Source organism: Alosa pseudoharengus, unplaced genomic scaffold (genome assembly GCF_046254945.1).
Source record: "Alosa pseudoharengus isolate Yale_2024_CS ecotype anadromous, Long Island Sound unplaced genomic scaffold, YU_APseudo_1.1 YU_APseudo_1.1_scf_17, whole genome shotgun sequence".
NCBI classification, from domain to species: domain Eukaryota; kingdom Metazoa; phylum Chordata; class Actinopteri; order Clupeiformes; family Clupeidae; genus Alosa; species Alosa pseudoharengus.
This window is the reverse complement of record NW_027468640.1, coordinates 35,645,085-35,667,450: the sequence shown is the minus strand read 5'-3', so window position 1 is coordinate 35,667,450 and position 22,366 is coordinate 35,645,085. Positions and strand designations below refer to the sequence as shown.

General features: G+C 42.1%; 2 protein-coding genes across 2 annotated transcripts; one reads left to right on the top strand and one right to left on the bottom strand.

Moving 5' to 3' along the window:
- The first annotated feature begins 10,131 nt into the window (after window positions 1-10,131).
- On the top strand, window positions 10,132-11,229 carry LOC143127101 (C-reactive protein-like). The gene is made up of 2 exons (XM_076288406.1): window positions 10,132-10,473; window positions 11,059-11,229. The coding sequence occupies exons 1-2, from the start codon at window positions 10,132-10,134 to the stop codon at window positions 11,227-11,229; spliced, it is 513 nt and encodes a 170-aa protein (XP_076144521.1).
- A 1,327-nt stretch (window positions 11,230-12,556) lies between these two features.
- On the bottom strand, window positions 12,557-21,055 carry LOC143127742 (prostaglandin reductase 1-like). The gene is made up of 9 exons (XM_076289407.1): window positions 20,960-21,055; window positions 20,230-20,354; window positions 20,105-20,150; window positions 19,729-19,788; window positions 18,100-18,267; window positions 16,681-16,954; window positions 16,085-16,190; window positions 15,713-15,831; window positions 12,557-14,051 (listed from the first exon to the last, which is right to left on the bottom strand). Exons 1-9 carry the CDS (start codon window positions 20,974-20,976, stop codon window positions 13,941-13,943), a joined length of 1,026 nt encoding a protein of 341 aa, XP_076145522.1. The 5' UTR covers window positions 20,977-21,055; the 3' UTR covers window positions 12,557-13,940.
- Window positions 21,056-22,366: the final 1,311 nt, after the last annotated feature.

Genomic DNA, 22,366 nt, shown 5'->3' with positions numbered 1-22,366 from the left:
TTATCAGTGAGCCGCGGTTTACGCGGGCTTGCAGCCAATCACGAGTGTTTATACCCGTATAACCAGTATGACAACAACAGAACAGTTCTCTTTTCTTTCTTAACTTCTTCTATTGCCTTTCGGTTTGTCCACAGATTCGGCTGGTGCTCCTGTCACAGGATGTCAGGGGAGGAGGAGGGGGGTTCCCTCAGAATGAGTGAGGTGAGAAAAAAAAGCAGCTGGTCTCACGGGTCGCTCTGGCAGCACTAGTTTTCATGCCTGATCACTTTCAACCGTAGCCTATGAGTGAATTGTCCATACGTTCCAGTATATATCACCTCACACCAAGTCAGTGACACAAAATCTTCTTGGAACTCACACCTCCCTCACTCGCCAATAACCAAGACCCCTTCCACCAACTGTACCATATGTTTTCACTTGCAATGTTGCAATACAATAATGACAATCAAACATGAGCTGTGACACAGGGCTGGACAGGACATCACTGAACTTTCTCCTACTGCTTCCATCTATTACAAAGTGGTGGATGCGGTAAGTAAACAATGTCAAGCTCAGCGATTGAACAAGCTGATAAAGTGTAAATAAAAACTGCACAACAACAATAATACGCTACAAAAGTTGAGCTCAAGGATCTGACATGAAGCACATCAGTTCCCACCAGGGGTTTTGTTAAAGATGAAAAGTCTTTCAAGTCCTCTAACATCCAGACCAGGGCTGCAATGTAGGCTAAACACAAGCAAGCAGTTTATCCACCTCTCAAACGAGTTTATTCACCAATTGCAACTTTTAACATTCAAAAAATTACACTGTATTATCCACATTCACAATATGTACACTCATCAACACTCTAGGAACCATTTAATACAACTTGTATTGTTATAAAAATTGGACAATAACCTCCACCAGTGGCGGTTCTAGGATTTTTCTGAGACAGGGGCCACAAAGGGGCCACATCATACACTGAGGGGCCAATAACCGGTCAACATCCATGCACAGAAAATCCCTTGTTCTGTATGGCAGTGGTGTAGTCTACGTGATATGCAGGACTATGCAATATACCAACTTAAAAAGCATCACCATCTCAGTATACCCACTTAAAATAGGCAAGGATAGGTATTAACGTTTGGGGTTGATCACAGTATACCCACTACAGCTAACTAGACTACACCACAGCAGTAAGGTGCATATTTCACTAGTCTCACCTTGTTCAAATACTTTTGCTAGAAAACTAAAAAGCCAATATAAATCTTAACAAATTTCCCATTTATTTATAATGTGTATTGAAAACACAATATATAAAACTAAAATATAATAGACACTTCAGCGGAAATGCATTGATATTTTAAACAGAAATCATACATCATATTTGTTCAATCATATTCATTTTTGTTCAATTGGACAAGTTTTACTTCAACTCTTTCCCCTTTTGTTGATAAGAGAACCCACTTTGACTGCCAGTTTGCATACATTTAAACAAACAAACACACACACACACACACACACACACACAGCATGTGAGCAACAACTACATCATATTTACACAAATGTTTTTTTTAACAATTATTTTTACAATGGTCTGATTTGGAATGGTCTTTGAAGCCACCATCTTGCTTCCAGTTAGAGAAGCCTGATTCTGATTTGAAGATAGATAGATTTTATTGATCCCCAAGGGGAAATTCAAGACAGAAGATGGGGAATTTGGAAGCGAAAAAATTACGGAAGGTGTAGCAAAACACTAAATATGGAATAGCCTACTCCAACCATTTGAAGTCTTTGTATCAGAAGTCATTTAGTGGCCTCTTCCTATTTCCATGCTGTATCTTGCGGAATACCTTTAGGAGAGGTTGCACAGAACCAACTGCTCTATAATGGGAAATGTCTGGAGAGAAAGAAAATGAAACAAGTTTGAGTAACTTAATTGTTATTAACTTTCATAACCCACCGTCAACTTTTTTACTTTTTTAACACCTACCTTTAATGTCATGATTACATTATTTACTTTGTTGGTGTTGCATCGTGAAGACACAGCTGTGCGCAGTTTTCACGCGGGTCATCTTTGCCCTTGGACATTTTCAGCCGGTTGGAAATTGGACTAATTCTATTTTTAATTTTATTTATTAATTTGTTTGTTGTATGTCTTGTATGTCTTGGTGTCACGGGTACACTGGCGACTACGCCGCTCCGTCCGGCATCTATTGTCTTTGTTAGTCTGTGTCAATAACAATGTTCTTATTGTACAGCACTTTGTAACTTTGTTTTGAAAAGTGCTATATAAATAAAGATTATTATTATTATATTATTATTATTATTATTATATTAGTGGTGTGTAAGTCTAGGTGCCTTTCACTTTAAGGAGAGTAACTTGTGTCCTTGTCTGTAGGCTATTATTTGGAAATGAGATGTGCATATGAGGATGTAAGTCAGGATGTTTGCTATTTGATTAAGTAAAATAAATATTGAACAAGCAAACAACTTGAAGAGAACCTGTCTTGGATCGCAGGAGAGTCATGCAATGTTCATTTCTGGTGAGCACTTGACAAGCAAACATGACGTGAGCTTACTGATGGCTAGAAGCAGGGGCGGCGCCAGCAGTTGAAAACACTCGGGGCTTAGTCCATAGAATCTAAACAGCACTGTCAACATGGCATTTCTAAAATGAATGACAAAATATGCTCACTGTAGTGGCAATAGGAAATAGCATTGTACCATTAGGAGCAGCTATGCTTGGTGACTCTGGTGGTTCTGAAGACTGTGGGTTGAAGTCACCAGCTCCGATCTGAGCCTGTGCCATCCCAGTCTGTAGGTGAAACACAAATTGTTTGTCACAAAATCCATACTTGTATTCAGCATGTCGTCTAGCAACTGTAAAACCAGTTATTATAAAAAAAATCATATAAAGCTTGAGTGAATAGGGTAGAAAATCTAACCAATTTATCTCAATGAAACTCTAACCAATTTATCTCAGTGAAAATCTAACCAATTTATCTCCAATGAAACACTTTGATGCTAACACTTGTGCTAACACTTTGATGCGAAGCCCATGAATCAAATAAACTCAGAATAGTGGTTAATAACTTTGCAATGATAGCTCACATTAACTCTACAAAAATGTAGTGTTAGCTAACATTACCCCTCAATTAGGCCTGCATTCTCGTGAGATTTAACGTTAATGTTAGCAGCTGCTAAACTTTTTCCTCAAGCAAAAAATCGAACGTTACTTACATTTGGTAAGGCGCCCTGGCGCATGTAATATTATTAATGTTGGACCCCAAACAGACAGGATGTCCATTTCTCTGCAGTGCCATTTCATATAACACCATTCAAACACTTCATATATTAACGTTACCTTCCATGCATAAAATCTATCAGCATGCTAACAATGAATTCAAACCTCAAGTAACCTAACGTTAAGTTAATGTTAACAGTTCACTGAACAAGTTAACGTTAGCAGCTTGCTGCTGCTTCATAATTTAATTGACAAACCTAACAGCAACAAATAAACTTCCTTTTCACATATTAAAGCTGCAGTTGGCAAGTCTGACAGATTGAAGGGACTAAAATGTTGAATGTTTACAACTCTCATGCCCCTCCCCCACTACCACCGAGCACCCTCTCATCGAGTTTGTGCTCGTCAGTGCACACCAGACTGCACCAGACTGTCAGAAAATGACAGTCAGATCTCACACAGCCCTGCTCTGATTGGACCAGACGAACCGGGAGCTGTGGATTTTTGCAAAACAAATAACAGGCTCTAGTTGGAGGTAGAAGTGTGTTTTTTTTCTAAAACCAGCTGATTCATGTTGTTCTTTCGGAGCATAGTGTCAGTTTCAGTGAATATAATCAAAACAATCTTGCTAACTGCAGCTTTAATGATGACCAACATAGAAATTTGTGACTCACCAAGAAACTTCTGTGGAGGATGAAACGCTGCCATTGATCGGTTCTTCACGTTAGCTGATACTTTCGTTAGCCAAATGTATCGGTTCTTCACATTAGCCGAGACTTTTCTGGTTGGCAAATGTATTCTTTCTTTCGTGCACAGACCTAAGCAGTTCGTTGTGTGCTTTAGCTTTCAAGCTTCAAAAGGTGCATTACTGCCACCAGTTGTTTGGAAATGGAATTGCATCGCTGATCATCGTTCTGAACAAGTTTGACATTTATTGATGATTGACGCTACAGGGGCCAATGAGATTTTAGGTGGGGCCAGGGCCCCTGTGGCCTAGATGAAATACTCCAAACTGACAGAAAAGATGGTCCAGGTAGGAAAAAACTTTCAGACATATTTACGAAAGAAGTGGCGTGATCTGCTAATTCTGCTCGGAGGCAAAAGCGAAAGGAGAGTTCGCTCATGGGAAAACTTGGTCTGAGTGGAAGCTTGATTACCTAAAGCGTTATCTGACACATAAAGTCCATGTAGACGCATTGAAAACATTAAGACTTAGACATGGCATGGGAACTCTATCGATCAAATTCTCCCCGAAACTAATGAATCCCGAGAGAGACGAATTCAGAGAGCACGATCTGACCCTGAACAAATAAAACTACTAATCGACAATGTGATGCTAGCAATTAACACCAACATGTCCATGTTATCAGTTCAGGATACACGACCATATGGCACGATGCTTGTGCTTTACATTACGTTTCGGAAGCAAACTGATTTCAGTTACAAGACAGTTTTTGCCGGAATCATTCAGCTTTTAGTCAGGGGGCCTATGTGGTTTCTGTGGGTTTGAAATGTTAATTTTTGGAGAGTGGTTGACTGTCTTTAGAGGTCATTGAACATGTTACCTGTTTCGACCCTATTTTTTTAAATTGTATATTTTACTGTAATTAACACCATACATTTCGCCTAAATCACTGGCTATGTTGAACAAAGTTAACAAAAAAGTTATTTTCAACAGTATGATTGTATGTCAAACAATTAGAGATAAGATCAATAACCAATCAGTTTCACCAAATACACATACTCCATTGCTGAAAGATAGCGAAAACATAATAATCACAGATGAGACCTCGAACAACATTTAATTCATTTACATATACACAACATATTAGATCTCACCTCCCCAATTTCCTCATTAAAATCTACAACTAGTCTACTAGACCCTATTCCTACTCACCTTCTTAAGACTGCTCTCCCCTTCCTGGATAATGTTTTGCTCTAGATTATAAATAATTCAATGCTATCAGGGCATGTACCGCAGTCATCTGTTATTAAGCCCTCCCTCAAAAAACCTAGCCTTGTATCAATACTGGTCCTCCTGGACCTCAGCGCTGCCTTTGACACCATAGACCATGACATACTACTTAGGCTTGAAAATTTGATAGGCATCAAAGACTCAGCACTCGCTTGGTTTAGATCATATACCTTCCTAACTGTCAACGATTTGTACAGGTCCATAATAAACCATCTACCCAGATTATGGTAAAATATGGAGTGCCTCAAGGCTCAGTACTGGGGCCCCTGTTGTTTAGCAGATGATACACAACTATACCTCTCCATAAAACCTGATGAATTAACCCCGTTAGCCAAACTTGACACATGTATAAGAGACACAAAGACATGGATGATGAATAATTTCCTGCTTTTGAACTAAAACAGAAGTCATGGTTTTAGGTTCTAAAAAGATGAGGGATATCCTATCCACATCACAGGCTACATATAGTGATCTTCCACTGACCTCATCCACAAGTGTTAAAAACCTAGGAGTTATAATTGACCAGGACCTAGCACTAAATAATCACATAAAACAGATCACCAAAACTTCATTTTACCATTTAAGGAACATTTCAAAGATAAGGAAGTCCTTCTCCTTACCAGATGCCGAGAAATGAATCCATGCTTTTATCACCTCAAGGATAGACTATTGCAGTACTATTGCAATGCTATTACGCTGGCTGTAATCCCTGTCTAAAGAGCTTACAGCTTATACAAAATGCAGCTGCTAAAATACATACAAATATGAACATATTTCCCCCATCCTAGCATCTTTACACTGGCTACCTGATAAAAGTCATTGACTTGAAAATATTACTTATATCTCTTGGTTGGTTGCCTGCATTGAAAGAGGACACCTTATGAAGACGCTCTTTTGTCTGCTTCTGACAGAAGAAGCATTTATCTATGCTGGCAGCAGCTGCTGCTGAACAAGTGTACAAAGTCCCTATAGATGGACATGATGCAGTTGCATGGTCTACCACATATTTTCTGAAGACACGGAGTCTTGCCTGATTCACATGATTTCTAGTAGCGAATCTATGCTCGTTACAGGTGGATTTGTAGCAGTTCCTGTGCCAAACTGCTTTGTTCTGTTGTAAAATAACCACTGTAACATTGTAATCGTTGGCTGATCTGTGATCACCATCTCCATACTGTCTCATGGACAAAAACAAGAAATTTGGCATATGTCTCTAGTGATTGGTCATTCACCAGTCCACACATATCTGCCACTGGATACCTAGCCCAAAATCTGTTTCTTTTAGAATATGTGTGCCCATGGGCGGACTGGCCATCTGGCATACCGGGCATTTTCCCGGTGGGCCGACGCACCTTTTGGGCCGATAGAATAGGCTATATATAATTTAATAATTTTGCCCAACGATCGGCCCAAAGGAAGGACAATCAGCCGCCCACTGGTTACATTTCCATATTGACACTCAACTGATCCAATAACAGCTCACGTCAGGCCCACCCCTCGCATTTTGGCCCAGAGCCAGGATTTTGTGAGCCATCAGAAGTTAATCGAAGTTGCCTACACGAAATTGCGGCGGATGCCGGTAGTGACAATAGTGCAAAAGTAACACCAATGAAAATTAAAAAATACAATATTGCAAGTAGGCTAGCAAATGTCAGCAACATGTTGAAGTTCGTTGAGTTTGAACGAGGATGTAAGCAAGCATACAGAGGGACAGTGAGCAGGTGGAGCCTTGCGGCTACATGATAAGAACTCAGTGGTGGAGCAGGTCCAGGGGTCGGGAACCTATGGCTCGCGAACCACATGTGGCTCTTTTGGGAACTGCATCTGGCTCTCGGACAAACCTGCCATTTGTTTACTCAATAAGTCATGAATAATTTTGGTACTGTATTAAATTAAAAATGGACCTACTGAAATCAAAATGTTAAAATAGTGTTCGAAATATAATATATGTTCACGTAGTTTAATACATCCCATGTCTGTTCTCTACCGCTGAAGTTCACGGTTACGTCGTACTGTACTGTGTGACATGCCATGCTGACGATGATGATTATGATGACTTATTAATTGCGATAATGTAATGATGTGGTCATGATAACGTAAGGCCGTGCTGTGATTATATATAACAAACAACGTAACTTAAATGTTCTAAATGAATGATTTGCAACCCCGAACAGCAAAAGAGTGTCAAATCGATGTTAATTGTTGGTCAGATTGATCAGTTTCCGTCAGAGACGCCCAAAATTCAACATCGATGGCAAGGCCATAGCCATGATGTCAACATTGGGGGGGACCAAATCTGTGGTGCGGTATGAATTTCAATACATTTCCTGCCATGCAAAAATATTATTAAAATCACAAACAAGTCATTAGTTAAGTCAGTCAATTAGGATATACCAAACTTTTGACAGACATAGGCACGGATGGATTATGAACCCCTGGGCATAGATGCAAAAAAACCCTCCCCTGTTAAAATAGGGGGGCCCGGGGGCATACTTCCCCGGAAGACTTTTAAAAAAAATACAAACTAGAGTATCTTTGATAACCTCTATATTACACTGAATGCTTACTCATAGGTTTGGACCTAGCCCAATCATATTTTGTATTTTGATTTTATTATTCTGGCGGCTAATCACACAATTTTAAGGTTGTTTGAAAGGGATGGGATTCAATATAGGCTACTAAGACAGGTCCCTCTTCTGTCTGACTCACCTCAAGTTACCCTATGCATTATAGGCTGGTTTCTGACAGAAATTACATTTTGTGTTAAAATGTAGAAACACAGCCTTTATTTGGTGAATGGAGGTGGAAATTCCTTTCTTTGGTTAATGTCCGCGATATACATGAACTGTAGGCTATCACCGCCATTGTAAACGTTTTTTCAACTTTTGTGCCGTTGCCACATTTGAGTGCTACGTTTTGCCTGCATGGATGCGCGATTGAGTGCGCATCTAAATGTAACATGCAAGATGCAACAGCCATTTCTAAGAGGCTTATAAACCGGTTCATTTCTGACATTAGCCTACTACTAGCATATGAATGCATTATTTATGTTGTAAGACATGTGAAAGAAATGAATGACAGGCACGCACAAATTCAAATGAAAGGACACTATGTCCACTTTCGCTATCATTGCGAGAAAATAGGCTACAATATGGAAAATGCTTCAAAGGTACCTTTGAGTCTGATCAGCTTCAAAAATGAATGGGGTTTCCTTAGACAGTGCTACACCTTTCCAACAAGTTTTGTGAGAATTGTACCGGTATCTTTTGCGATATTGTTGACACTGACAGCCTGCACCACAGTAGGGTGCAGGAAGCTTTTGATAGCGCACGCCTCAAACGATAAACGCAAAACCTCCAGGACAAACCACTCACAGTGTACTCTCTGAAACCATGAATAGGTCACTAATTTGTGTGTTATTTACGTTTGATTGCATTTCAGATGGCGGGACTTGTTGGTTTCCTGTAGTAGCCTATAGCGTTTTTTTCTTTATTTTTTTGTATGTCCGAATATTGGGGGGGACATTTTGGTCACATCTGAATATTGGGGGGGACACGTCCCCCCCAAAGTCTATGGTGACTACGGCCCTGATCGATGGCATGAGTGGTGGTGGTCTCTCAAAGTAGAGCGTCGAAAGGGTTCTATCTTGGAAGGGTTAATTATCATGGTAAAGATGGGCTAAAAGACTAGACTGACGGAAATGTAGGCTACAAAACATCAAGTCATATTCATGCACAAGCCAACTAATATATGGTAACCTATACGATAGGCTACTGGAAGACATTAAAGATAATTAGTTAATGTAGCTATAATGTTCCAAAATGTACCAGCAATGTAGTAGGCTATAGCCTACAGGAATTAAATATTTCCAGCAACAGCCCTATTTATTTTGTGTTGTTTCAGTTGTCTTACAGTGATTAACGTCTACTACAATCTAGGTAATTTAGCTCTTTACACATAGGCAAATTCAGTAACTGTTTGGTGCTGCTGTCAGTTGAGCATTGTATAGTTTAAATGTAGCCTATTGAATAATTTGAAATGATACTTTGAATTCAATTAATAATTGCTTGTATAGCCTAGGCTACTTGAATATGGAGATCGAGGATACAGTTTCAAAGAGACATCAGGGACTGTAACATTCTATGCTTTACTGAGACATGGCTAACTGAACTTGTACCGGACTGTGCCATCACTCCGGTGCAGGGCCGTGGGTAGAGTGGGGGAAAACGCCCCTTGGGGTAAAACGCCCCCCCTCCTATATTTCACAAACTAATCACTAGATGAAGCAAAATGTTGTTTTTTTTATTTCTATGCACTATGTTGACAATGGTGATGTACAAGTACCCACCATAAAATGGATGCATGCTCTGTACTTCAAGAAAACAAAAGAAAAATAGATTTTTAGGCAAGTGTTCTAATTTTCAGCAGTCACTAAAACAGAGTTGGCTATTGTCAATATATTGATCAAATATAGTAGCTTGTAATCCATTTATTAATTATATTTTATTGCTCCACAATATATTGTGTTTACTTTAGTTGTTTACTTTTGGTTTTGCTATTAATGTATGAGGGGCATTGCTTTGACAGGGTGGGGGCATTTTACCCCACCCTTGGGGGGGCGTTTTACCCCACCGCTGGGGCAAAATGCCCCTTTTGCTCAATTTTTGTTGTTGTTGAAATATTAACTGTTAACTCTGGACAATTTTCATATTTGGTTTATAATTCATGACATTGTCCCTCAAAACTAAGATAGCAATTCTACACATATTTAGCTTTTTGTTTCACAGAAATATCACATATTCCTTAAGGGGGGCGTTTTCCCCCACTCTACTCCATGGCTACCTCTGATCAGTGAGAGTGATAGCCAATGAGGCCTATCACTTTCAGTGCTCCATGATGACAGTTGAAAATATATGCATATTTAAGGGTAATGCAAAGTGTTCCAGGTACCCCCCAGGACCAAGACATCTACGGGTTCACAGTCTGTTTCCGCATGATTGCGGAAACCATGTCACAGTACAATAGACCTGTCACCATACTCACCATGACGATGAGCAACAGTGTCATTTTCACTCTGAGGGCTTTGCCTTTCAAGTACGAGCTGCGGGTGAGAGGAGGCGGATCAAAATTATTCAGGCCAGTGGTGCCCATGTTTGTGAAAAGTTCCTTGCCCTGGACCAGCCTGTGTGCGACCTGGGACTCTGCCACAGGCATGACCCAGATGTGGAAGGACGGGAAGATGAGTGTCAGGAAAGGCATGTGGAGGAGTCAGGTGAGAAACACACACACACACACACACACACACACACACACACATACTTCATAGAGTCCCTCTTCCTCACACATACACAAACTCCTCCCACACACACTTACTACTTTCTCTCTCACTCACATACACATTCTCACACTGGTGCACTGTTGGGGATGCAAATCATCACTATCGTCATCTAGAAAACATTCCCCTATTTGTATGGTATGATGTTAATGATTACATGAAATTTGCAAGAATGTACATGAGAAAAAATGCACAAAAAATTAATGTTATCATTCACATCATACAAATGCCAAGGCATTTCACTGGCGTTATGGATGTGACAAAAAGTCCATTTTCCGTGGAATTGCCCCAGACTTTTACAACAATCAAATGATTGCTATAGCGATGTTGGTTGAAGGCAGTTAAGTGAATCACTACACTCCACATCCATGTTGACCCTGTGCAACATGGAGGTGGAGTTTAGTGATTCATTAGCCGTCAACCAACATCGCTATAGCAATCATTCATCCCTCCTCTAGACAGTGCAGTCTGCATTGTTATTTACCATTAGTCATGGTGATATCAGCTGCCTTTGCCTTGCAGAAATTTTATGGCACGCCTGTGGTGACCCTATCAGGGTTCGAAGGTCAGGGGACTGACATTCACGTGTGGGACAAGGCCCTCCCCTTCTCCAGCCTACGCGCCTACCTCAAGGGCCAGTGCTATTCCCCTGAAAACCTGCTGAGCTGGCGGGACATCAGCTACACCTCCTGAAGCTACGTGGTCCTGGAGGATGCCTACCCCATGCAGAGGGGGCCCGCTGAGGAAGGACACTCTGGGCAGCGGCGGCGGTGGCGGCAGAAGCAGCGGAAACACGGGCAGCCGTGTAACGGTAGTCCAGGAGGGGCCAGCCAGTAAAGAGGGGGCCGCAGCAGCACTGTCGGAAGAGGCAGGCACGTCTGGAAGGAGCAATCGATGTGGACGCTTCCGTGGCCATATTTAAATAGCCTACTTGATTAAATACATTGATAACAATGATTCAGTTACTGTGATGTCAAATTCAGCATCTCCTCTTCATAGTGAATGCTAATTATGCACTTGCAATGTGGAAGACCTCAAAGATAAGTGTTGCAGTCATTAGATTCTGTGTATCTTTCTACACTGAGATTTATAACTCTTTCCAGTTACATGTACTCAACTCAAAGACAAATGCACTGGTTGATCTTTGTGTACAAGATAAGATGAATTTGCATCCTTAACAACTAGTAAGACTGGGCACAATATGCTCAAGTAGCCAATCTTTCCTACTTGGAGAATGTACTGTAGACCTATACAGTGGTCCCTCAGTAAGATCTGAATATGGCAAGGCAGCTTTTAGTTACAGTGCCCCAGCTGCACGTAACAAGCTGCAGAAACACTTCTCTTCAAAGCTCTTCATCTCATTAATCGATTTTAAGACATGTATTAATTAAATTCATTAAAACTGTACCACTCATCCTTCAGTCAGTGTTGTCTCAATGTGATTTCATCCCTGGTAGGTAAAGGTAAAACAAAAAAACAGGCCTACTTAAGATTAATTCTATTTTACATGTCAAGTTATTTTTAACCTCATTTATATAATAGTTTATCAATAATATCAACACAAAACACATCTAGAGATATGTCTATGGTATTATTTGGGGGAATGTAGGCCAACGTTTACCTATTTCACTTTTAAAGCAGGTCGGTTGAGTGTCTAAATAACAGCAGCTTAAAAATGGCCGATTTGCACTCCTGAGTTATTTAGGTACTTTCACATTATATTCAAGTTAAAGAGTGAGTTGGACATACAAAAACACCAAGAATCTATTTAGTAGCCAATCTTTCCTACTGGACAATTATGTCTGCTTAAGAGCTCCATGCAGCTATCTTAGACCAAATTTAAAGTCATTGCTCTATTTTGACACATTCATAAATGTTATTGGTTAATTGTTGCCCTCCTCACACACAAGTCAAGTCTAATCACTCTTAACACACACATGCACACAACTTGTCCTAAACAGTGACAATTAGACATTTGTTAAAGTCAAACCTCAAACAGTCACAAAACAAAAAAACACCATTTTACAAAAGCCAGAAAAATCTTTTTATTTTCCAAAAAAACAGGAGGTACTTTAGTGTCACTCTGAACCACTAGGGCATTCAGAGGTTTTTCACTGAATGGAAACAAATACACTCCCTTACTTTGTCTTATTTGCATCAGCTTAAACTCTACCAGTACTTTAGGTCAATCAGAAAAACTCTAAAAATGTTTTATGTTACATTATTAATGCTACTTCAAGTGAGAGTTAAGACTTGTTTGAACTGAACTGCAAGTTACTGAAGGGCATACAGATAAACAACACAAGATGGCAGCACCGAGTTGTAAGCGACTGGAAATCTACTGTTAATGTGCATGGATACGGAGTCATTATCCTGCCAAAGCACTGTAAATAAACAAGATGTGTTTTACAATCCTGGTAACTCGAGTGTACAATGAAGCAAGTGGTATGAGGTGATTGCTGCCTTATTGCTCATAATTTTTGTTTACACTTCTAATTGATTTGAAATATTTACACAAAAATGTTCAAATATAAAAGTTCAAAGAAAACGCAGGCCATTAACATTTGCCTCTGCATGGTTGCAAAATATGAACACACCTCTGGCTTTTGGCCCAACAGACCACTAATCTCTCTTCATAGTATATACCCCTCTGTTTTAATATGGACACCATGCAAACACAAATCTCACACAGATGTAATGTGTTTTGCAAAACAGTTGTCAAAGACATGCAGCCTCTACAAATAGAAAATACTTAGCATTTGTGAATCGTGCGACTTATGGGAGCATCGCAATACTTCTGACATTGTTCCACCACTAAGCATTACTGTATTTGCTTTTGCAAAGCACGTTGTTTGAGAGCTGAGTTTAGTATTTGCTTAGTATGATGTGGATATTTGAAAATGGTGGGCTATTTGTTCACTTGTCATTTGCAACTCATAGTGCATTAGTAAGAACACATCGTCTTTGTTTACATTTTGACTGGGTAATACCTCTACAGCACCTAACTGGAAGTCCAGTTTCAAGGTATTTCTCAGACACACACACACATACACACACACCAAACAAACTGTTGATGAGGACAATGATGATAATAAATCAGTAATTGAGGTGTGTGGTTGGCATGGAAACCAGTTCCTTCTAGGTGTACCATAGTCAACCCGCACACAGACAGCAGCTGGCCTTCACATACAGGCCTTCTTTCCGCTGATTGTGACTGGCTGGGACATAGCATGGGAGGGGCTTCTGCTTCAGCTGAGGGTGGTGGGAGGTTTCATTGGTCAAAATGGCCCAACATAGGTTTGGCTGCACTGAAGTTTCAAAGCCTCTGATTGGTTGTGAACGCCCTCCGTCACCCAGGCAGGGCAGTGGTAGGGTAGAGCTCTGGGTGGCGGGGATGGGGCATCTCAGGCCTTGATGATGGCTTTGCCAAGGTTCTCCCCACGGAGCATGCCCATGAAGGCAGCCGGCATGTTCTCAAAGCCACTGGTCACGTGCTCCGGACACTTCAACTTCCCCTGAGAGGGTGAAAGAAAGAGAGAGAGAGAGAGAGAGAGGGGGAGAGAGAGGACAGAAGAAAGGTGGCATAATGAGGAAGAGGAGGAAGAAAAAAACAGATATCAGGAGATGAGGTGGAAGGACAGTAATATAAGGAAAGGACAAGGGACGAAACAGAATCAGAGAGGAGGTGAAGAAGAAGAGGGGATGCAGGGAGCCAGGGGAAAAGAAGAGGTGGAGAGAAAGAAGAGGAGAGAGATGTGTTTACTACATGTACATGGGGTGTGCTTACTAAAGACACTAGAACATATTAGTGGTTTCCTAGCTCCCCTGGCTGTGTGAGCTGATCAGAAACTTGTTCCTCGTCTCATTTATGAAAAGATGTTTACTCTAGTACCCAGTCTGTAGAGTCACAATGTTAAAGGAGCAGTCTGTGATTCTAATCCAGTACATTTTCTTTCAAATACACTGAATTGCTCCACTAGCGGTCCGTTCGGTGTGTGTGCACGCCGTAAATGGGAATCAAAGTGGCTTGAAGCAAGTCACAAACAATTCCAGCTGAACATGTTTCTTCAAGAACACCCAAGGGGTACCGTTTAGATACCGTTTTGATTACTTGTTGAGTTAACATATCAATAAAATCTAGTGAAGCAGCAGAACAAAAAAGAGTGAGTGAGTGAGAGACAGTCAGACAGACAGTTGAGACAATTGTGCAAGAGGTTTTCCTGTTTCCTGCCAAGAAGTTCAACACCAACTGTGCACTCACACACACAAACACACACACACACACACGCACACACACACGCATGCACACATGCATGCACACACACACAGAGACAGACAGACACAGGAACGTATAACAATAGCAGGCTTACTCTCCCTTAACATACCCTTAAAATCTGACCTCTGCCTCACTGTCCCTTAAAACTAAGCCAGACAGTCACCAGCCAAAGCAGAGGCACCCTGATGGCAAATGAGACGGAACTCCCCCACAAGCCTTTCAGTGAAGCCTCTGTGGTCAGACGTGACAGACAACAGAGCCATCAAAACATCCTGTGGAGACGGCCAACCCTGACTGACACGCTGGCGAGCAGCCGCAAGGCACTCTGCATACCATCAGTCACCACTTAACACAGGAAACACCTCAATCGGTTAAGACTGAATGGAACGCACACTGCCATTCTCAAGGACCTTAGATTAAGAAGTGAAATAATGGTTCCTATAACGTAGTAATAGCCACGGCAGTTCTTCAAACTGGTATGAATAGTGGCCTTGGTGTTGCCGTGGGGTTGGACTGAAAGCCCAACTGAATTGGGACGTTTGCGGAGCGTATGGTGCAACAATTAGCTTCCACTATAATCAATGGAGCAGGCCACACCAGGCGTGAGAGCAGTGCGTATGCCCCACTGGTCGGTCCCCTGGGCACTGGACTACCCCTGCGCCACAGATAACCCCACTGGACAGACGACTGCGGTCGGTGTAGTGGACAGACCACTGCGCTCGGTGTAGTGGACAGACGCCCGCGCTCGGTGTAGTGGACAGACGCCTGCGCTCGGTGTAGTGGACAGACGCCTGCGCTCGGTGTAGTGGACAGACGCCTGCGCTCGGTGTAGTGGACAGACGCCTGCGCTCGGTGTAGTGGACAGACACCTGCGCTCGGTGTAGTGGACAGATGACTTGCCTCTTGTTTCCAGGCGAGCAGGCGACGCAGCGACTCCTCATTCTTGTGCTCCCAGCGGGCCACCATGAAGCCCTCCATACGGATCTGGTTCATGATCATCGGCAGGTGCGGGAACGGTCCTGTCACACACACACACACACACACACACACACACACACACACACACACACACACACACACACACACACACACACACACACACACACACACACACACACACACACACACACACACACACACACAGAGGGAGAAGATGAGGGAGGCAAAACATGACAGAGAAAGTATATTAGAGAGAGAGAGACAAAGAAAGAGAGAGAGAGAGAGAGAGAGAGAGAAAAGAAAGAGAGAGAGAGAATGATTAAGCAGGCAGACCTGACTGTGGAGCGCTGTCGTTGTAAGTAGAGATGGCTCCACACACAGCGATGCGACCCATCGGCTTCATCAGGGGAAGGGCCGCAATGGAGAAAGCACCGCCAACCTACAAAACACACACACACACACACACACACACACACACACACAGTCAACACACACACACCTGCCTCTTAAGCAATAAACTGAGGTTCTTAGCTGGATTAGAATGTCAGACTCTAATTGAATCCAGTGAGGTTATTGTCACGGACCAGTAAAGGTATGGTATGCATACCACACACACACACACACACACAGACACACACAGACACACACAGACACACACGCACAGTAGGCTTGCAACCATGTTTCTGATTAAGCAAGGGAACCTCAATTTACATTCCAAACCAAACTGTGGTGGTTTCCACTGACATCTGGTTTGTTGAAGCTTACACCCACACAGCCATACACACACGCACACTCACAGATACACACACACAGACACTAGCACACACACAGACTCGGCCCTATAGAGTCATGCACACACACACACACACACACACACACACACAAGCACACAGACACGGCCCTATTGAGTCATGCACACACACACTCACATTCTCAAAGAAGCAGTCGTATCCCTCCGGCGAAGCCTCCCTAAGGGCCTGCTCCAGCGAGGGGACCGTCTTGTAGTTAAAGGCCACGTCAAAGCCCAGCTCCTGCAGGTAGGCCACCTTGGCGTCACTCCCGGCCGAGCCAATCACACGGCAGCCCTTCAGCTTGGCAATCTGCCCCACCACCGTTCCCACCGCACCTGCCGCTGCATTGACCAATACCGTCTCACCGGCCTTGAGCTCACACACCTCCTCCAGACCATATAAGGCAGTGAGCCTGGTGAGTGACATGTACACGAGTCATCATGACCATCCTCACATTTCCTCTTTTGAACACTTCTGAGACACACACATTCACTACATGCACACTCATATTTCACAAAGCCATACAGTTTTTAAAAAATCCCCCACCAAAGAGAACACTAACAAATGAATTCCTACATAATAACTTAAAAATGGATGCACCACCCAGCGTTGACTTAACATCTGTTTATGCACAACTCCATTCATCATAGTCTTGCTAATACCAAAGCACTCGATATACAGTCACAATAAACAGCCCCATCACTGCCAGGTGCTAATGGTGGCTTGCCTGGGTCATATGCACTGATTGATGAGCAACATCAGAGCCAGGAAGGCGCAGTGCTTTTTCTACGCCTGACAGGAAACTAAACACAGACCTCTTATCTCTGACTCAGGTTCATGCAATCTTTCATCGCAGACAGTTCATTTAACTCTGCTGCAACATCTGCAGGCCATATGTGAACTCTCTATTTCTCTCTGTCACACACAAACACACGCACACACACAGGCACACACACACACAGATCTGTGGTTCCTAAAAATTGATCTAAACGATTGTGAAAGTTCCTGCTTTGTCTCATAAAGTGCTAATTGTTTCCATTGCAGTACCCAGGCTCTGTGTCATCCACTGCATTACTTATGCACTGACCACATTCAATTACAAAATCAAGCACTGAAAAAAAACATCCTTACTCCCTTGGTAAAGAGGGGAAACTCAGTAATGAATAGTGCTATTTAACGAGGTGCTCGTGGTGCAAGTGATTCAATCATCATCATTCACAAACTATCCAAAGAACTGCCCTTTTAATGCGGACGACTGTAGACTCATGATCATTATAGCTGGGCTACCTTTAACATGCACCAAAACAGGAACGTTGGCAGAAAGTATGCCCCAACAATACACTTCCACTATAATCAACGTGAGAACAGACATAGATATTTTCAAAACATTGCTCTGTGCATGCTCCGATTTAGTTCGATTTCAGGTGTTCTGGGTGAAGGCACGTGCTGATGTGCGATGAACAAAAGATGTTTCTTTTGTTCTCTACTGTTCTATCTCTATTACAGACAAAAGCCCCCCCCCAACAAATAATCTTGTTTGTTTTATGCCAGTCTTACCCAGGCATACCAATGGCACCCAGTGCCAGAGAGAGTGGCACATCAGCTGGCCAATCGGAGAGCAGGAGTTTGACGCCCGTGCCATCGGACACAGTGTGGGTTCTCCAGCCCGATCGACTGACCACGTGAGAGTCCACCGGGAATGAGGGATTCCTGCTCTGCACCACCCTACACAAAAGGCAGAGACGACCGCATTACTACATACGACACACATATTTTGAATGAGATCAAATGACAGGACAAGCGAAGAGCAGTAGCTGAAGGACACAACAAGATCAGATCAGATCAGATCAGATCAGACAGACAGACAGACACTTTATTGATCCCCATGAGGAAATTCAAAAAGAGGGTGGAACTGAGAATATGATCTGCTCTTACAGCCAGCTCTGTCCTAAACAAGCTATGTTATTCATACAAGAGTGTCTGAAACAAATCTTTAACCTTCTTCTACCCAGTCATTAGATACTCAATAAGCTTAAGAGACAGAGAGGTGGTCAAAGACAGCCTGTGACATACATAGTGAATAGAATCCGAGCTCTAGACTCTAGAGCTAATGCATTTTTCATTGGCTCGACTGTATGATCCTGACAATGAGGAGTTGAACTAAAGCAGTTTAGCTGAGTTTAGAAAGGAAAAGACAGAAAGATCATCTAGTATGGCTGAGCTGGAACTGTTCATTGGGCCGTACAAAGTGTTTTATGAACTCTATAGTGCAAAATACCAGTCACAATCTCAGCGAGTTCTGCTTCTTTTGAGCTGATGAACATATGTTGATCATTTGTTCGTCAGTTTGCCACAAATTACAAAAACACTGTGTCTTTTTTTCCAATCTTACAATGGCAGTATTACATGAAATATGGTGTTGACATCTTCTCTAACAAATAGGACGTAGGGCCTGGGCAGATAGGGCTCAAAAGCTTCAGTTCATTAAAGGTGCCATGTGTAATGTCCGCCAAAAAATCAATTCATACTCCACATTCCATAAAAGATGGGGGCAGTATACCTCCAGAAAGTGAGTTGGTCTACCCTTGAGTAACAGTATTGCAGTTTGGCTGGCGGTTATGTTGCCTGCATACCGCCTCCCATGGCCGAAACTGGTATTATGACAACTGTCGGGCTGTGGCTAGTAATTTAGCATGCTAATTCAGGTTGATATCTCTGCAGTACTATACCTTGTTTTTTTTTAATAACATCATCACCCTTATTTCTTCTCATTCTTTTGATGCGTGTAGCTCATTTTTTGGATATTTTTACCTCAATTCTTACACATGGCACCTTTAAAGGAGCACCATCAACAGCATATGGCATCGTTTTGAAGTTCCACCCACCCAGTGAATTCCCCAAGAAACTGCAGGTATGTGGGAGGTTCTGAGAAATGTTTTTCCCTTTTCTTTTGTCACAAATAAACAACTGCAACATCTTAGTTACCGCACATCAACCACACTCCACTGGGGTGTGACTGACCGGCAGAACCACTCTGATCTCACTGCCAAACAAACTCAACTCTGTGACGTCGGGGCTGGTAATGACACACAGATGCTCGTTTGAATTCTGACCCATCAACATACTGAAAACAAGAAACACTCGGCTCAGGATTTGTGCGTGTGTGTGCGTGTGTGTGTTTCCTACTTGGCCACTTGAGTTCCAATCATCACATCTCCCTCCTTCATCCGCACGCGACTGAAAGGCCTGAAGAAAGAGACAGACAGACAGAGAGTTTATACCACCTCTTTCTATCCCTTTTCTTCCTTTCCCTTCAGTCCATACCTGGTCATACACATCTTGCATCTCTCATTTCAAAAATAGATTGCTTATTACACACAAAATAGCCATAAAAACACCATTTCTATGTCTCATAGAAGAACAAAATGAACAAGTGTGTCCACACTATGGGCATTCTCTTAAAGCACTACCTGTAAAAAAGTCAAAATAATATCAGTGCAATGCATGTCACCTCCCTGCATCTACTACACAATGGTTGATGCGAAAATACTGACAACCTTACCTCATGTAAGGATCCACACTGAGAAAAACAGCCTCCAAGAGAATCTCTGCAAAGGAAACCCCAATTACACACAGACCTATTGCTGTGAGGCGAGTTTATTGGCAGTCTATTACAGTAGCACTCACCTCCATCTCTGGGTTCAGGCAGCTGCTCCACTTTTAGCTCCAAGTCGCTTTCTTTAGGGAAGCCGTCGAAGTGCTTGCGGAGGATCCATACTTTGGCTTGAACCATGGTTCTCTGCTTGGATACACTGACAAGAGAGCAACAAGATATCCAGGCTATTGATGGTGAAGAAACCACTATCTGGACTGTCAGTACACTTGCAGTGCATACAGCAAGCCGAAAACCACTACCTGATTTAGAGTTAGCTTCAATAACAACAAGATTGCGGAGATCCCAATTTGTATTCAAAAATCCTCTTCCACATGTCTATCTCTGCGTTTGTATGTTACCCGTCCTCCTAACCACAATCTAGCCTACTCTTGATCCTGATCATAGATTCACGTATCAAATTCACGTACATTGACGTTACCACCTGGACCATAGACTATACAGTCTATCAACCCATGCACACTTTCATGAAAGCAACGAATGTAGAAATGTAACGTTATTATTGTCAGGCTTTTGATCTGGATAACGTTAGAAAACGCATAAAGTAACGTTAACAATACCCAGCAAGCAAGGACTCAGGTGCTAACGATTTGGCGCCCGCCACAATACTTTGTCTTATAGCAATGGAGTCCAGCTCGAGTAACTGCACATTACTTAACATTTCTAATCCATTTCACACCCAAGACCTCTTGAATAAGTAGCAAACGTAGCAATAAGTATCGTAACGTTGAAGAGAAGCAGTACCTTGCGTCGTTTTCCATGAAATGATAGCACTATCTACAGCCGACACTTCAAATGCATGCATCAACAAGGAAAGTTAGCAGACCGCCGGTCACGCCCTGTCGCTTCGCTGATTGGCTGAAAACTCCAGCGTTCACCGAGCCTCTGCTCTCTGATTGGCTTCCTACGAATGAAAAAAGAAAATCAACAGTCAAACGCAACATCTGTTTACCTAGGCCAGTGTTTCTCAAACTTTTTTGCTGGGGACCCACTTTTTAAAAATGACAGACTATCGCGACCCAACTCGTGACTGTGGTAGTTAACAAACTATATCAGTGGTTCTCAAACTTTTTCTTTCATTCCCCACTTTGAGGGGGCATTCTCGAGCCCCACCTGTCGCTCATCGCTCTAAGAAAGTGAGGTCAAGCTTAAAATTTTCAAATTTATTGAAATAATGACAAGTTCTAAAAATATCCTCTTCAACAGAGTCAGCTGGTGCTGCAGATATAATAATAAATAAATACATAACACACATATTTCTGTTTTCCAGCAACATATTAGGAAGCATAGGCCATTATACAGCATTGTACAATATATTCAATAAAATGCCAACATGCTGCATTAAATGGATCGATCCATAATCCAGTCATACTGAGCACTGCTGGTTGGGAAATATTTTTGAAATAAACTTTGCAGGGATGTGGTGGGGCCCCCCCCCCCCCCCCCCCAACAACAAAAAAATCTTCTTTTTTTTTCAAACAGTCATTTTTTTATTGAGACATTACCTACCTTGTTACATGAAAATTGCGTTGTCTAAACAGCAACGTTAACCAAAATGATGGAAATAAATAATCAGAACTTTTGAGGTTTTGACCGTTTTGTTGCAAAGCATAATCCATCTCATGGTGAAATTAGTTGTTGTGTTTGTTAAAACCGAATTATTATTTTATAGGCTAAGCATACATTGCAAGATGGCTAACAAACGTAAAAGTTATACTAGGCAGGCCCTATCAATTAACATTGACGTTAGCCCTTCACTCATGACATGATACTGTTATTATTAGGACATTACATACCTTTATCCTTTGCTCGTTTCTCCTCTTCTACTTTTCTTTTTTTTCGGAACTGGGCACCTGATGGCTTTGACCGCTTTCTGTCCATCGTGTTTGGCACTCGACAGTCGACAACAATCCACAAATTCCCATGATCCACTCGCGACCACAGTCAAGACCAAACCAATTCACCTGGGTGACCTCTTAATCGTTTTGTCACCTATTTTTATTAGCCATTTCACACAGTTAATTAAATGTGCAGGAATCATAGGTCTGCATTCATAACATTATGAGATGTGCGTTGTTTGGAAGAAAATCAAGGTGTGACTGATTTTAGCCCACTAATAGACTGTTGTAGGCTACTATACAGTGGATCCCC

Excerpts from the sequence above, each read along its gene's own strand:
- LOC143127101 (XM_076288406.1), top strand. The coding sequence starts at position 10,132 with ATGCAAAGTGTTCCAGGTACCCCCCAGGACCAAGACATCTACGGGTTC. Across the intron at positions 10,474-11,058 it reads AAGGCATGTGGAGGAGTCAG|AAATTTTATGGCACGCCTGT; the intron begins GTGAGAAACACA and ends TTTGCCTTGCAG.
- LOC143127742 (XM_076289407.1), bottom strand. Across the intron at positions 16,191-16,680 it reads ACGACTGCTTCTTTGAGAAT|GTTGGCGGTGCTTTCTCCAT; the intron begins GTGAGTGTGTGT and ends TGTGTTTTGTAG. Across the intron at positions 15,832-16,084 it reads CGACAGCGCTCCACAGTCAG|GACCGTTCCCGCACCTGCCG; the intron begins GTCTGCCTGCTT and ends TGTGTGTGACAG.